Source organism: Colius striatus, chromosome 10 (genome assembly GCF_028858725.1).
Source record: "Colius striatus isolate bColStr4 chromosome 10, bColStr4.1.hap1, whole genome shotgun sequence".
NCBI classification, from domain to species: domain Eukaryota; kingdom Metazoa; phylum Chordata; class Aves; order Coliiformes; family Coliidae; genus Colius; species Colius striatus.
This window is the reverse complement of record NC_084768.1, coordinates 21,937,755-21,953,964: the sequence shown is the minus strand read 5'-3', so window position 1 is coordinate 21,953,964 and position 16,210 is coordinate 21,937,755. Positions and strand designations below refer to the sequence as shown.

The 16,210-nt window shown below is 38.7% G+C and overlaps 1 protein-coding gene across 1 annotated transcript in view; it reads right to left on the bottom strand.

Annotated features, from left to right (window-relative positions):
- HMCN1 (hemicentin 1) overlaps positions 1-16,210 on the bottom strand; it is a 187,720-nt gene that overhangs the window by 28,417 nt on the left and 143,093 nt on the right. The window contains exons 64-82 of the mRNA XM_062003248.1: positions 15,717-15,876; positions 15,014-15,138; positions 13,344-13,527; positions 13,074-13,171; positions 12,401-12,679; positions 11,593-11,783; positions 10,326-10,407; positions 9,445-9,581; positions 6,255-6,396; positions 5,052-5,196; positions 4,067-4,194; positions 3,524-3,680; positions 3,232-3,353; positions 2,865-3,029; positions 2,566-2,673; positions 2,069-2,206; positions 1,784-1,918; positions 1,241-1,510; positions 292-482 (exon numbers count right to left, since the gene is read on the bottom strand). Coding sequence (XP_061859232.1) covers positions 292-482; positions 1,241-1,510; positions 1,784-1,918; positions 2,069-2,206; positions 2,566-2,673; positions 2,865-3,029; positions 3,232-3,353; positions 3,524-3,680; positions 4,067-4,194; positions 5,052-5,196; positions 6,255-6,396; positions 9,445-9,581; positions 10,326-10,407; positions 11,593-11,783; positions 12,401-12,679; positions 13,074-13,171; positions 13,344-13,527; positions 15,014-15,138; positions 15,717-15,876 — 2,957 coding nt within the window. The remainder of the gene's footprint in view (positions 1-291; positions 483-1,240; positions 1,511-1,783; positions 1,919-2,068; positions 2,207-2,565; positions 2,674-2,864; positions 3,030-3,231; positions 3,354-3,523; positions 3,681-4,066; positions 4,195-5,051; positions 5,197-6,254; positions 6,397-9,444; positions 9,582-10,325; positions 10,408-11,592; positions 11,784-12,400; positions 12,680-13,073; positions 13,172-13,343; positions 13,528-15,013; positions 15,139-15,716; positions 15,877-16,210) is intronic.

Here is a 16,210-nt window from a genome sequence, read left to right as displayed (position 1 = left end):
TAAGAAATTTCAAAAGTTTGCAGATGAGCAGAAAAGCTCATCTGAACTCTTTCTTTCCCCTAAATATGAAAGATGACCTACTTGTCATTTTGTTCTTCCTGAGAATGTACCATTACAAATTCATCACAGATTTTTGCTCCTCAGTGGAAAATGAAACATTTATAAAGACTTTGGAACATTAAGAAAACAAAATAAAACAATAACAAATCCAGAAGTGGGTGAAAACTAAGAGAAGTGAGGTCTTATTACTGCCAAACCTGTCAAGACATGGCTTAGATTTAGTGAACTTACAACAACATTGTCCAAAATGAGGTCTCCATCTGGCACGGCCTGGTATTTTCCTATCATCTCTGTTAACAGCATATTGTCCTTCTTCCAGTTTATTGTTGGAGTTGGAATCCCATCAGCCACACAGGACAGAACTGCCTGAGAGTCCTCTGTGACTGTGTACTGTGCATCCGTACGGCGAATCTTGGGTGGAACTGTGAGAAGGTTTATTAAAAACATTGAGTCCTATCGCCCAAGCACTACTGTAAAAGAATACAATACTGTACTGAGGAAACCATTGCCTAGATCTTCTGTATTGTTTCTTGTCTCCATCAATAACCACCAGTAAGCATGCCAGAGAAAATGTGTGAAATACTTGTCAAAAGTACAAACCAAGTTCTGGGCTCCCTAGTTAAAGAGACAAAGAATTGCTGGAGACAGTCCAGTGAAGAGTTACAAAGATAATTAGGGGACTGGAACATCTTTCTTAGGAAGAAAGGCTAGGAGACCTGGGGCTGTTTAGCCTGGAGAAGGGACCTCATCAATGCTCATAAATACCTAAAGGACAAATGTTGAGAGGATAAGGCCAGTGTTTTTTTCTGTGGCGCCCAGTGACAGAACAAGGGGTAATGGGCACAAGTTGGAACACAGAAGTTCCACTTGAACATGAGAAAAAACTTCGCTGTTCAGGTGAGGAAACCCTGGCACAGGCTGCCCAGGGAGGGTGTGGAGTCTCCTTCTCTGGAGGTTTTCAAACCTGTCTGGATGTGTTCCTGTGCAACCTAATCCACAGGAACCTGCCCTAGTAGGAGAGTTGGACTAAGTGATCTCTAGAGGTCCCTTCCAACCCCAACCATTCCATGATTCTGTAATGTCCCTCTTAAATTCAAGCAACTCCCATACACCCTAGCTCCTCACCCTCCACAAGGTCATGCTGTGATAATGCACATTATTCCTGTACACTCCCACTTACTGTGGACAGCAAGTTCCATGTTGGAAGTGCTGGACCCTGCCAGGTTTGTTGCTATACAGGTGTAATGACCAGCATCACTGGGCTGTACAAACACCATCTGCAGAGCACCACTGCTAAGGATTCTTCTTCTAATGGACTCCGTTATTTGCTGTCCATCCTTATGCCAGCTGACCTCTGGTCCAGGGTAGCCTTCAGCCTCACATTGCAGAGTGACAGATTGATCAACGTGGACAACATATTCCTTGTGATGGGATTTGATAACAGGAGGAACTGAAAAGAATTAAGAAAATTTTTAAAATAATTAGATGATGTAAGAAGCACAGAACACTTCAGTTCTTCATGAAAATAATGCTAAAAGCATATTTTGATCTTGAAGTAGATAGACAACTAAAGGCAATGATCCTCCTGGGCTCTACTCAGCATCACATCAAACAGGAAAGTATTAGGTCCATTTCCGGTGCTCAGAATTGTTTTTTGACTAACAGAAAGCATGAACAAATTTTTTATCTGTAAATCACTACAAGAGTTTAAAAGATGATGTACCTTGAACTTTCAGTTTAATCTTCCCCAGAGCAGTGCCAGCTGGATTTTGAGCAACACATATGTAAGTGCCAGCATCTTCAACAGTTGATTTTGCAATCTGTAAACTGCCACTTGGAAGAACCATGTAACTGTTGCCTAAAACAAACATAAAGCAAAGTATGCACTTCTGTGTTTGGGTTCTTTTGTTATTTTTAAATAAATAGGTAAGTCTGAATGTTCAGAAAAGAGAAACTAAGTTTCTGAATCACAGCAAGTAGGTTGGAGTTAAAGGCTTTCAGAGGATACCTGTTGTGATTACATTGATGCCCTCCTTTTGCCACGTTATTATGGGGCGAGGTGTACCCGTTGCCTCACAGGGAAGTAGAATGGGGTTGTTCACAATGACATCCAGTGCCCCTGGCTGAGCCTGGATAACTGGGGGCTCTGTGGAAGGAAATAAAAAGGAAAATGCAATAGGTTTAACCTTCAAAGCTAGAAAGAATACAAGATACTAAAAACATACAATCTGAGTCTGAGGAGGCTGAACCAGCAATGGCTGTATCCTGACATCCTTATGAAGAGCTCAGTGCAAGTGCTCTTAAAAGCAACATGCTCAGCACAAGTAGTGCTATAGAATATGACAAGTCCCACAGTTATACCATGAAGAGCAGTGACTGAATAAGAAGTGCATCCATAAGCAAATTTAGCTGAGCAAGACACTACATGTGCCAGCCCCCTTGGGCCTCCCCATTATTCTGCAGCACACACATGTAATAAATGGACAACATTTCCTGCCCTCTTACCCTGCACGTGAAGGGTGACGTGTCTGTGTGCCGAGCCAGCGGCGTTCCGGGCCACGCAGGTATAGCGGCCTGCATGGGCCAGTTGAGCAGCAGGGATGTCCACAGCACCTGTGGCAGAGACATAGCATCACAACATGCTGCACTATGATGCATTCACAGGAAAACTCTCCTACAGTGACCCTGTTTTCATTGTAAGAAATTGGAGAGGGGTTGTTTGCGTTTATCTAATTAATTACTTCCACATGTGCACAACTGCATACTTTCATTGATTTTCTGCAGCTGAATTTGTCACACAGTACCTGAAGAGAGAATTCTGTAGCCATCTCCTCTGGGAGGCATCTTGATGCCATTTTTGGTCCAATGAACCGAGGGGGTGGGAACCCCTGATGCAGTGCAGGAAATTACTACTGGAGACAGCTTTGTTACCAAAAGGTCTGTGGCTTCATCTGCTATGGATGGGGGCACTAAAAATGAAGACCAGTGTAAAGGTTACCTGCCAATTTTCACTTTTATGAATTCTTGAAAATAACTTACATTTCTTGGGAATAAGAGAGATTTACAGTTATCAGAATCACAAAATAATTGTATAACCTTATCATATCAACGTTAGAACATGCCAAAGAAATTCTGGGTGCCATACACGTCTAATAGCAATATCTCCTCTACCTTGGACAGTGAGTTCAACTGCTCTTTGATCTTCTCCTGCATCATTTGACACAGAGCACTCATAGACAGCAGTGTCATCCACAGTGGGAGAAATGATTACTAAGGAACCTGAAGACAGAAGCCTGAAAAAAGAAAAGAGAATAAAGTAAAAGCCGTTATTTCTTTTTTTTCTCAGGTAATCAGATCACCAAATTTGCAGGCTGTACAAGATCACATTTAAGCATGACTACATTTTTAGAATGTCAAAATTATCCCTGAAAACTTTAAACCCAGAGAAGAAAACATCTCTTACCTGTACATATTCTGGTTCTGTTCAACACTAAGCAGATGCCCATTCTTTTTCCAGCTAATTGCTGGTCTAGGAATTCCAGTGGTTTCACAAGGCAAAGTGGTCTGCACATTTACAGTAACTGTAATATTTGTAGGTCCAGGAGAAATAGTTGGAGGAACTAAGGACAAAAACTCTAATTACTCAGAGCAATTCGAATCATACACCCACACAACCACTCTCATAGAGAACTGAACTGCCTGAGTACATTTACTTGATTTTTATAAAGAGGAACTAGACAGTAGTAAATTCACTAAACATGAAGCATGGGATGTGTCAAGTCTTTCTAATTCCAGTGCACAAGGAATAAATATATTCTTTTCATGAACATTTGAGTTGTACTTCTAAGGCTTCAAATTTTTTCTTCGTTTTCTTTTCTTTTTTTCAACCAGAGCAGCTAAAAATGAGCCAAACTTAAAACTGGATTTGGCAGAACAAAAAAACCCCAATATAACTAGACTTTAGACTTGTAAGAACACATATGTTTATCTAAACCCAAAACTTTACCAAGAACCTGCAGATCGATTCTCTTGCGTTCAGTGCCAGCTGCATTAGTTGCCATACACACATATCTTCCTGTGTCAGTAACATGTGCTGAGTGGATGTGTAGAGATCCATCCTCCAACATGGAGAATCTGAAACAAAGCCAGAAATGGTTTTTTGTGTCCAATCATAGAACCATAAGCTAGTACAGAAGGAAAAGATGACTCAGAGTGCACAACAAATACCCTAAATGTGTGCTGTCTTCGTTTGGGCACATAGAGCTTTCTCATTTATTGCATTTGTTCTGACTTCACTCTTTCCCAGCATGTCCATTTTCCAGAGAAATTATGAAATCGAGCTGACAATGACTTCACATAAATGATGACAAACTTTCAGAAAATATCCCAAAGCCCTTTTTTATATTTTCTCATTTCACCTTAAAAAACCCTAACTGGTGCTTGTACATGTCCCTTTTTTCTTTGAAATATAACTGAAACCTTTAGCATTTCCTTGGTTTTTAAAATTGCTAAACTATTTCTCCATAAAACAATCAGAAGATAGAAACCATTCACTACAATAAAAGTTGATACTGGAACATGTGTAGAAAGTTTCATATATTAGAAGCTACAGAGTACACTCAAGTAGCTCTTAGTCTGCATGAAATTGCTTGTCTTCATACCCAAATTCCATATACATAGAAAAAAAAAAACCCAAATCTTCCATATTTACTGTTCAACATCTTTAATATCAGATTATTACATTTGACAAAGGAGTGTTTTGTCTTCCTAAACAACAAAAGGATGAAACCTTTGGCACTGCTACTTTTCAGAATAACTTCTTTGTATTTATTGTCACCCTATTTTCCACATTTGGGCCTATTTGAGATGATAGTAAAAATACTAGTTCTGATCTGTGAAAACAAAACTAATTTGAAAGTCTGAGATGTCTAATTAGCTTTCTGTAATTAATACATTCTTCAAGAAAAAGAGTGCTGACTTCTGGACAATACCTTGTATTGTTTCCAGTAAAAAGAGCTCCGTCCTTCCTCCATATGATTCTTGGTCTTGGTACTCCTTCTGCAACACACTCCAGAATGGCAGAGGCATTTACGTGGACAAGAACAGCCTGAGGACTGCTTTGGATTGTAGGAGTCACTGTAAAGAGAAAAATCACTGATAATGAAAGAAAAAAACCAAACCCTTGACATTGCAAAGACTGAAACTAAACACATGAAAACAGATGCAGTAACAGGGATGAGAATCACCACAAAGACAGAAACAAGTTTCTTACCATTTTGTGTAGTGCAGGGTAATTGTATGACATAGTAGGGAATGAAAAAAAGTTTGTCTGAAATGCAGTGTAAAGATCATCTTTGCAAGTTACTGCAAAGGTTATCATCTAGTTAAAACAGTCGAAGACTCAGCATATTTAATTCAACTAAATAAGTCTGTGGTTATATCCTTGCCTCCTAACCATAAATTAAGGAGAAAAAGAATTTTATTTGGATCAGTAACAACAGTTGTTGAGGAAATAAACTTTAATGCAGTTACTTGTGAATTGGGTTGTGAATAAAATAGGAAAAGGAAAAAAGCTCCTTATCACCCAAGTGTGAGAATAGAATAGCTTCTCACAGTGCTAGAGGTGAGATAATAAATAGGTTTAAAATGAAACTGAGGCCTGTGGTAGTACAGGACAAGTATGGAGATGTATAAGGCTCTCCAAGCCTACTATCTCCTGCTGACAAGTGCAAAGAACAAGCCCGAGTTTTCAAATAACTTGCAAAACCGGTGGCCAAGTCAGCTATGAAACCTAGTACACCAAGGGACTAGTCAGTGAAAGGCTTTTAAGAGCTTCTCTAAATTTGTCCAAGAGCATTTCCCAGTCTTGGATCTGAGTGTTTATTCTGGATGTAGCCTGGCTCTGTATCAGGATGACGGGTAGAGGCACAGCAGCCTTTGTGAAGAAGCAGCATGGGCAGATGGAGAGTAAGTCCTGGCCAGTCCCCACCAGGTCCCTTTAGCATGGAGGACAACTGTGTTCCCAGCAGGAGGCACATATGAGGTAATATACACGGTCCCACAGTTTAGACACAGCCTAAAGTGGCCAACACTTGCCTAGAAAGAGACTACTACTGCTTCTTTCTTGCTGTTTGAACTCCTGCAGAAATACCACACAAAGATCAAAAAGCACAGGGCTGCATCTGCAATTTTACCATGTACTGTCAGCAGGAACTCCCTGGTCATTTTTCCTGCGACATTGCTTGCCACACACGTATAGCTTGCTGTATCGCTGAGGTCGGCATTATTGATCTGCAGGTAGCGCCCATTGGACAGGATTCGAACTCGAGGAGTTCCCTAAGGGGAAAGAGAGAGAGAGTTTGACAAATTTAACTTCACCATTGCTCTCTCTCTGGTGATAGAGCTTCAGAGTATTAACAGCCATGAAAAAAGGCCAAAGATAAACCAGGGATTAGATTCATTGCTGGCTTAACTTTGTTTAACCTGTTATCTTCACAGATGTAAACAAAGTTCTAAAAAATTGTTACTGCTTAACGGTTCTCCCTTGAAACTTCTACTAGGACTTGTGCCTGAATAAGACAGCTTTTTTGGGGTTACACAGACAAAGGTCCTTTGAGTTTTAATGGAACGGGGCAGTTGATAGCATGCAATGAATTTTATTAATTTTGTTGAAAATCCATGCACACTAAAGCAGAAGAAATACAAGTTTCTTTACACTGTTCTTAAGACATGACAGTCTTGATCAGGTGAGAGCCAGTACAAACTTAGCCTACTTAATTTACTAGCCAGCAAGTTTACTAGATAGCATTTCTGAATATAAGGATACCACTCCTTTCAGCTTAATGACGACACCACAGCACCTGGTAGGCAGCCATTTGCAGTCAAAGGTATTTTACCACAACCAGTCTCACTCATATCTGCATGAATGACCGACAGCAATATTGACCACAAGTGTTCAAAAACCTAACTCAATAGAAAACAGTAGAAAAAGACAAGAGACGCAAACTTTTCCAGTATGTGCTACCCACACTTTGGATGAAGTTGAAAGCTGACATTCCCATCTACTCGATTGGTTAGAAGATCTGAGAACAGCAACTACAACAAAGAGGTGTAACTACTCTGGTTCTACCTGGGTATGCTGTTCCTATACCAGACTCCAACTTAGCAGCTCTACCAATACAGCACAAACAGCTGTGCTGAAGCCTCACAGGTGAAACAATTTGTCACCAGAGTGGATTACAGACCGTCAGATTTGGGGTAATAACTGGTATTTCCTGTTGAGCATAGAGCTTATGCTACAGTTTTTAAACACAGAGGCATACAGATGACAAAGACAGGCAATGAAGCTATCATTTAACTCTTATGTTCTGCTCAATGGATGTCAGAAAAGCTATCTTTGAAAAAGTACAAATTTAGTAATTCTTTCAGTGTTTAAATAAACACAGACTAAGTCAAGACGCTCCTACTCTACTTCTCTTCTTAACAATTAATGTGCATTTCCAAATCAATGAAGAGTGCATGGACTCCAAAGGTGCTACAGGCTAGATTTTTCTATAGTTCTGCTACCAAAAATGAGGGTGCTTCACAATTACATCATTAAGCACACAGAGGTCTAGAGTAAACCTCCAAGTCTGCACAGCAGGAGGCAATAAAACCAGGAGGAAGGACATCCTCTACTACAAGTCTGTTTCACAAAAAGCAGCAAATTGAAATAACACTTCCGCTTGAGAATCTGACTTTTTCCATGCCACTCTTGTCACCATGAAACCTCATTTTTTCCAAGATAAGGAGGATGATATGCCACAGAGCACTTCTCTGTCCACATCCAAAGAGAGTTCTTTCCAAGCTCCTTAGTAGGCTATCACATTTCTTTGAGGTTGAGAAACCAACCAGACATCCAGGAAGACACTAATGTGTACGTAGTTATATAAGCTAAGCTGAAGAATGAAAAGGACAGTCAGGAACAGAATAAACTTAAGTCTGCTACTTAAAGTACAGGTGAAAAATTAGAAGAGCCATGTCTGAACTAAATTTCTAACTTAAATTTAGTGATGTAGGAGAGTTAAATCTAGAGACTAAAATTCCTTACAAAAGGCAGGGGATTGGCCATACCACACAACCAAGATGCCTCAGCCCTCACATGCTGACATGAATTCATGAGGAGAACTAATACTACAGAAGTTAATTCCCAGGTTATCAGCTGAGTATCTATGTGTGTCACAGTGTTCCTCTACTGCTTTATTTTTGGCAAATACTTGTAACAGAGGCTTCCTCTAATGGTTTGTTTTTGCTAAGTATTGCTTTTAAAACACAAGCTTTCCAAGGAAGACTGAGGCAAAAAGTATTCATATACTTCACTTTCAAGCCTTGTTCAACCCTGCTTTCATTTAAAAAAAAAATCACAACCTAATTAAAAACTTCACCATTCAGGAGAAAGTTTCTGTTAAATTTGTTTCTAGACAGTTCTCCTGCTATGTTCAAGGTAACACTCCCCAGTAGCACTTTGTAAGACATGATTACTCCCCATATTCTTTTGTCTTCCAATAACATTTCATTCTTCTAAATTGATAACAGAGTGTCTGAGCAATAGCACGTCAGAAAGAAAGCAAATGTGCAGAACTTTGGGTGACAACTACTGTTGAGCTATAGTTAAGAGAGACACAATCCATAAGCTGAATTTGTTTCCTCTATATTCATGAATAAAGATCAACTGAGGGAAAATTAACAATTAAGTTCAATTAATAACTGAACTAAAATGGTTCAGCTGGAAAGCATCTTGTTTCTGAGTGATTCCAGCGAAAAAGCAGGGAAGTAAGAAATTCTTTCTGTATAAACCTTCCTCATCATGCTAATTGTCTCTAAACAGTAAAGACTCAATGCCTTAACATGATGCTACATGGAATTCTGAGTGAAAATATTTGACCCAAAACTGTGGTAATTAGCACCCCATTTTCTTTTCTTTCTTTTTCCATTGTAAAGAATTTAAATTCCTTTCTAAATGCTACTAGAATAGGAGGATTCATAATATACCCAAAGGAAATATATAGTGTAGTCTTTTCTCAGCTACCTTTCCTGGGAAGCCATTCAGGAGTATACCGAAGGCTTCTAGCATTGTTCAGAGGATCCAGGAGGAGCAAGGGATCCCCCTAAAGGAAAAAAGAACAAGTAACAGCGGGATGGCCACTTCACATGCTTACTAGCTTCAGGTACTCATTTAGGACTAACTATATTTGTACTGGGGCTACTCAGCTTCTCTTAAATTCAAGGCACCAAAACTTGGACTGCAGTGCAAGGGCAAGTGAGCAGGATAAGGAACTCTCAAGCACTGTGTGCAAAAAACAGAAGGAGCAAATGAGTAGTACAAATAACCCAACTGCTATATACCTCTAAAACTTCTCCATTTTTAAGCCATGAGATTGTTGGAGGAGGCACAGCATCTGACTTGCATTCCAGTATAACTTGTCTGTTCTGCAACACAGTGAAGTCCTGTGGACCACTTGTACCAGCAATGTTAGGAGGAACTGTAGGAAGAAATGAAGAAAAAACTAAACCTCACACGTATGAGCTACCATTAAAATGATTCATTGAATATTTCCAATTTGTTCCAGTATCATTAGTTAGTTTTACTTTACAATACCTAGGTTAAAGATAATCACATTTGGTTGACTGGTGAACCTAAGTCTCACACTGGAAATTGCCATGACACAAATCAAGGTCCGTTCCCAGGGACGGTACCAGCATTTAAGACAGACAGATCATAGATCAAGTTCCATAAGCTGTTCATCAATAAACATGGGAGCTATAATCTTCAAGAAGTAACCCAAGGCATATTGTAGAACTGCAGAAGTCTCATTTATACTACTTCTGCTGTCATTACATGTTATGTATTAATTGCTAAATACATTTCTTACCTTCTGCTACTGAAAAACTAGGATGATCACAGATACTGGTCTACTTCACATCCTCTTTCAGAAAGCACAATAAACTCAATACCACTATCTAGAAACTTCAAGATATTCAAAAGGTAAGACTTGGAATTACAGCAGAAATCAGTTTCATTGGGTGGAACCTTCCCTTTTAATTGTTACGAGGTTCAGAATAGCTACCCTCATTCAGAAACATTGATGATGATCATATGGTGCATTTTTCACTTTCTGAAAACATGTAATCTTTTTCTTTAGCAATATGTTAAATGAGAAACTGATGGGCACTTTAGTAGTTTACACTTTGAAGAAATCAGGGTTTTTATCCTAAAGTGAACTTACCATGTACTCTTACTAAATATTCCTTATCATCATCTCCTGCTGGGCTAGATGCCAAACACGTGTATCGGCCTGTGTCCTCCACCTGGGAACACACAAACAACATCAGCAGAAATCTCAGGATATGGAAACAATTCAGAAAAACAAATACAATTCCAAACATGAAAATACAAACAGGGGCAACAACACGTAACAGGCAGCACTTGAACACAAGCACAATAAAGAATGTCTAAAAAGAAATGTATCACGTTCTTGAAAACTTCTGTATTTTACCACGGTGGGACTGTACAGAGATAGTAGAGGAGCTGCAGGACCCCAGAAAATCTCTCTGAATAATGTATCTCCATCAAGAAACCTTCTCTTTGTCATATTTTTTGCAACAGGTAATCAATGTGTGTGTAGTTGGCTACAGGTATCCATCTAAGCAAGGGTCACATCTGGGTATTAAGACAATCTTTTTGTGCACATATACTCATTAATACCTTTGTGCTTTCTCCTTTCTGTAAACTCTTCATTGTAAAGACAAGCAGTGTTTACTTTACAAACAGGACCAGCAGCACTTGGTTCCAAGTCCTGTCCCATGTCTGATTGGTGAGCTTCAGGTTGGCTGTCCACAACTCAACACGGCTTTAGTTTAGTGGTGCAGGGTTTTGAAGATTCTTTTTCCCTGGACTCTCTTATTGCCAGAATTCACCTGAAAGTCTATCTATTTCCTTTACTTGTTTTTTGATCAACTGCATGCAGGTGACTGCAAATGCAGCTTTTCTATGTAATCTATGGTTTATACATGTGAGCAGCAGATGGACATTAGGAAAATCCAAGCTAATGGAAAGAGAAAAAAGGTTGAGGAGGAGACATAAAACACGAAAGAAGCAAGAGTTAGTAGCAAGAGTCAAATAGGGAGAAAATGAACAAGAAGGGACTCCAGACAGACTAAAACCAGAAGTAACTCATAGAAAACACGAGTCCTGGAATTGATTGCTCTGCTTTGTAAAAACAAATACCAATCAAGAAAAAGATTACAGAACTCTGAAAAGAACTTGAAACAACAATGCTCAGAAGAGGCAGAAGTGCTTGTTGATTCTCAGTCTGTAACACTGCTGCTTGTTCTGTAAAGGAAACTCAAGGTAAGGTTTGAAAAATATCTTCTTGAACTGCAAATGCAGGTGGGTGACTTTATAAAGGCTTTTAGGACATCTCTTAGGATGGTTCTAAAAGCAAGCAGTTCTGTGCACTTCTCTAGGGTTTGCAAAACTGAGGTTTGCTCTACCTGAGCACTACTTATTCGAAGGACTTCTCTTAGGACATGAACATTGTCATTCTGTGGAAGTGGACGTCCATCCTTCATCCAGGAGATTTTGGGGACCGGAATGCCAGAAGAGATGCAGGGAAGTTCAAGAGGGTTGTTAACAATGACAGAGAGCTCTTCTGGTATATCTGAACCGTTGATGTGAGGTGGCTCTGCAGAAACAAAAACACTGGGAGTCCTTTGTTGACTCAAAAAGCCTATAAGACATTACAGACAGACTTGTGGCTAGAGTTTCCAGAATTAGTCTACCTTACTATTATTTCTGACTCTGTCATGAACTCACCAGTATCCCACAATCTCTGTCTGTCTCTATTAATTTGCATATTTTATGAGTTGAAATTAATAATTATAAAACATTTTCATAACCTTAGGTAAAAAATACTACATAATATCACTGAATATCTAACATACAATCATAGAATGGATCTATCATTGAATATATTTACTAGCCTTTTAGCTGTTGTATCTTCAGCTGTGTTATCATCCTGGCAAGCTGCATTGCTACTAGTCAAACTTATCCATTTAAAAGAAATTGCTTTGCAAACTAGGTTATTATCAATTATAGCATATTTCAGTACTCCAGAAATGTTGGGAAAAATATATACTATATTACATAGTCACAGATCTTTAGGTATCTTCCATTCCCTTCTTTATCACAGCGAATGTTTCCTGAAAATACTCATTATCTCTAGAGATCTTTTTATTTGTTGTCCTGAGTAGATATTAATTTACAGCCTGTATTTTGTTCATCTGAAAGGTTAACACTCACCCAGCACTTTTAGGGAAAAATGCTTGCTGCTGTCTCCAGCTTCATTGGATGCTACACAAGTGTATTTGCCTGTGTCACCAGTCTCTGCTTTTACAAAATGAAGGACCATTCCTTGGTTACTTGATGTCAGGTGAGCTCCAAGGCTTAAAGGATGTCCATTTTTAAACCAGGACATAGTAGGTGCTGGAGTGCCATCAGTAAGACACTTCATTGATGCTGGGCTGCCTTTGACTACAGTCACCTCCTCTGTTCCTCCCGCATTATCCAAGCTTGGTGGTACTGCCAAGAAACAAAGATTTGATTCACACAGAGCACAGCCCAGGTGGTAATTCTGAATATAAAGAAGTTGGAAGGCAGCTACCCTTTTGCATTTCCCCACTTAGGTTCACGTTTAGCAAGTGTTAAAATTTATTTAGAGATGATACATTACTATGCTTTCAGAAGACTCTGCAATACATTAAGGGTGCCAATTCAAGTCAGAACTCTTCTAAGGTTCAAACACCTCCCATTAAAAAAGAGAACACATTGACACACTAATGTCTCCCTATGTTTATCTATATAAGGTATACTTAAGGTTGTCTGCAACTTGGTGTTGGTGAGAAAGAAAACTGAACATAAAGTTTAAGAAAATGAGAAATAAGATCTGTTACATAAAGCCTTTTGAGAAACTCACCAAAAACTTGCAGGTTGTAATGTTTGTTGTCCACTCCAGCCCTGTTAGATGCCACACAAGTGTACACACCAGCATCAGATATCTGCACTCGGATAAGTCTAAAGAGAAAGTAAGTTTAAGGAAGATGTAAATCAAATGCCTTATCTTTATTGTGGCATGGTTTGGATCAAATTTTGTTCCTGCTTCCAAAAATACTATCAGAATTATGCTGATATAGCAAAAAAAAAAAAAAAAAGAAATCTCAGTTAGTGAAAATAGATGAAAACCAACCTGAGAATTTGCCCAGCTGACAGCAACCTGATTTGGGAGGAGACAGACAGAGGAAGGTCATTCTTTAGCCAGTTTATCTGAGGTGGTGGGGTTCCAGTAGCAGTACATTCAATATTTAGAGAGGTGTCCAAAAGGGCAGTGAGGTCCTCTGGTTCATCTTTATTATTGGCTATTGTTGGAGGAACTACATTTTGTAAACGTTGAAAAGGAAGATATTAAAACTGGCTCTTAAAATCATTCTGCATGTGTTACCTTGCAGGAAATCCTGCACCTAATGCCCCACAGGCAATTCAGTAAGAAGATCCCCATTGTTTTTTAGAATGAATCCTTTAACAACAATAACATTGAGCACTAATAAATAATCCATTTACATATTGAAAATTATATGCACTTTACAAAAAAAGTAGAATTCTCTCTTAGATTTGTCAGGCTGTGGCAAAGAGGGAGCTTAGAGCCTGAGGCTCATGGGGAGAGAACGGCAATGCAGGCAGAAGTAAGTGGCCAAGTCCTTGCAAGGATGGGCTGAACTGCTTAAGGGCCAGGTGGGACTTGGCATTTTGCTGCCACTCAAACTTAGTGAAAGGCAGAATCTTGTAGGAGGTAAGTTATTTTTTTGACTTCTATATGTAATTTCTGACTTTTTAAATACAGAAAATTTCAAAACACCTGGCTGATTATTCTAATGGAACTGCTTTTGAGTTTTTTTTGTTTTATATGCTAGTTTGAATGCTTTGGTGTTGGGGGCAACAGGTGACTCACTAGATAAAGGCAGCCCAGCCACATGTAGCTCCAAGCTCTGGCTGACTTAAGATTACATATGCACCGTGACAGTTGCACAGATAAAAACATCGAAGTTGGCTACTGATTGAACCTCAACCTATACAAATGGACCAAAAAAGTCTCCACTGTTGTGTAGAGCCATTCTGTCCCCCAGAAATATCATGTGGTCTTTCAGCATTATATTTATTAGAAATATCATCCCTTGCTACTCTGCTCACGTTTCAATTGACTTGGAATCTCTGTATAACTGGGACAGACACCCAGCTGCAGGATGCTGCCTATGGAGAACTCTTCATTCTTTCACACCAGCTGTTGTACTTAAAACATATTTTTCACAAATTAAAACGTTCACTCTCTACACTACTGACAAAGAGTTATGCTCATGATCTTCTATATGGCAAATTCTGCAAGAGAAGAATTTCAAAATAAGAAATTAATCCAAAATCCTATCATTTTTCTTTTAAACTTTAGGGACCTTTAACTCTTAGCTCCCTGTCATACTACTCTGATGTGCTTCAATGGGAATTAGTGAGTATAAACTAAACTAACAAAAAAGCAGTATCATATTTTATCAGTCCCAAGTGTATCTTTCTTTTCAGGAAAAAAAAATCATCAAACAGTCACCACAAGTAGAATTCCTCTATTATGACATACACCAAAGGAATTAATTTCTGTTTATCCCAAAACACATTTAATAGTGATTTCAATCATTCTGTCTTTGACAGAACATCCTGCATAATATACTGTGATATCTACAGTACATGAAATTGGAAACACGTGCATGCGGTATTACACTGAAGACTGGCATTCATTTCTTGGCCCTCTCTTGGGAGGGTTTAAAAAGGCAGGACTAGGGATCTGATTTCAGTTTCACATCTGTGAAAACTCACCATATACATTCAAGTTGAAAATTCGGTCTTCCTCTCCTGCAGGATTAGTAGCCACACAAGTATATTTTCCTGTATCAGAACTGAGAGCTCTGAAAATGTTTAATGTGCTGCCATCTGGAGTTACTCTACAAGGGAGGTCATAAACCACAGTGAGTTTGCTTATGTATTCCTATGACCTGGCAAATAAAGTCAGTTTTGTGTGCTTAAATCAACTACCTCTTGGGAATTCGGTGAGAGAAACATTATTTTTTGCAAAATATTATTAGAGATAGGCTAGGAAGCTTTTCCTAGAGATGTGCTGTTTAACTTTATATTAGGATTTGATTCCAAATGGGATTTTGAAGAACCCATAATGAAAAGCATCAACAGTAAAATTGTTTCCATGTCTCAAAACTTTCCCCTCCAAAGGAGCTTAATGGAACATATTGACCTTAAGAAACTTAAATGAACCTGATGAACTTCAGTGGAATTTGTTAACTGAGGAAGAAATAGATATTATATATGTCTATTTCTGTAAAATGAACCAAAAAAAAAAAAAAGCAAAAATCCAAATAGTAACAAAGTATATTAGATTCATAAATGCTAAAGATAAAGATGATGTTCTTAACCTGGCTAATCTAAAACTGTTTAATGCTCCCTGTTTACTGCCCTCTGAGGTTTAAAAACCTAGAAAAGAATGCACTGTCTACTTATTTTTGCTTGCCTTATTCTTTGTAAGTCATCCTTGGAAACCGGTTTTCCATCTTTAAGCCATTGTATAATAGGTGTGGGCACTCCATCAGCATTGCAGATGAGCTGGATGCTTTCTCCCAGGAGGACACCAACTTCACTAGGCATTTCAGAGCCAACAATATTTGGAGGAACTGGAAATGCATGATTAACCATCAGCAAAAAACATAACCTAAACTATAAAAAGTTACACTGCAGTAGCTCATGAGCATTAGCAATTTTTGCAGCACCTCCATTCAAATCTAGTTTAGATGTATATAATTACGATGTTTCTAGAGGGGGTTCTGCAAAGACAAATTTGAAGCCACTTCAATCATTCCTTAAAACAGCTAATTTACAAAATTATAAAAACCATTTATCTTTGCCATTATATTTAGCAACTGCAGTTATTTGCTGGTAACAATGGTGACATGTACAATAAACTTATGATAAAATCTTATTTCATTAAACATCACAGTGCACTGTAAC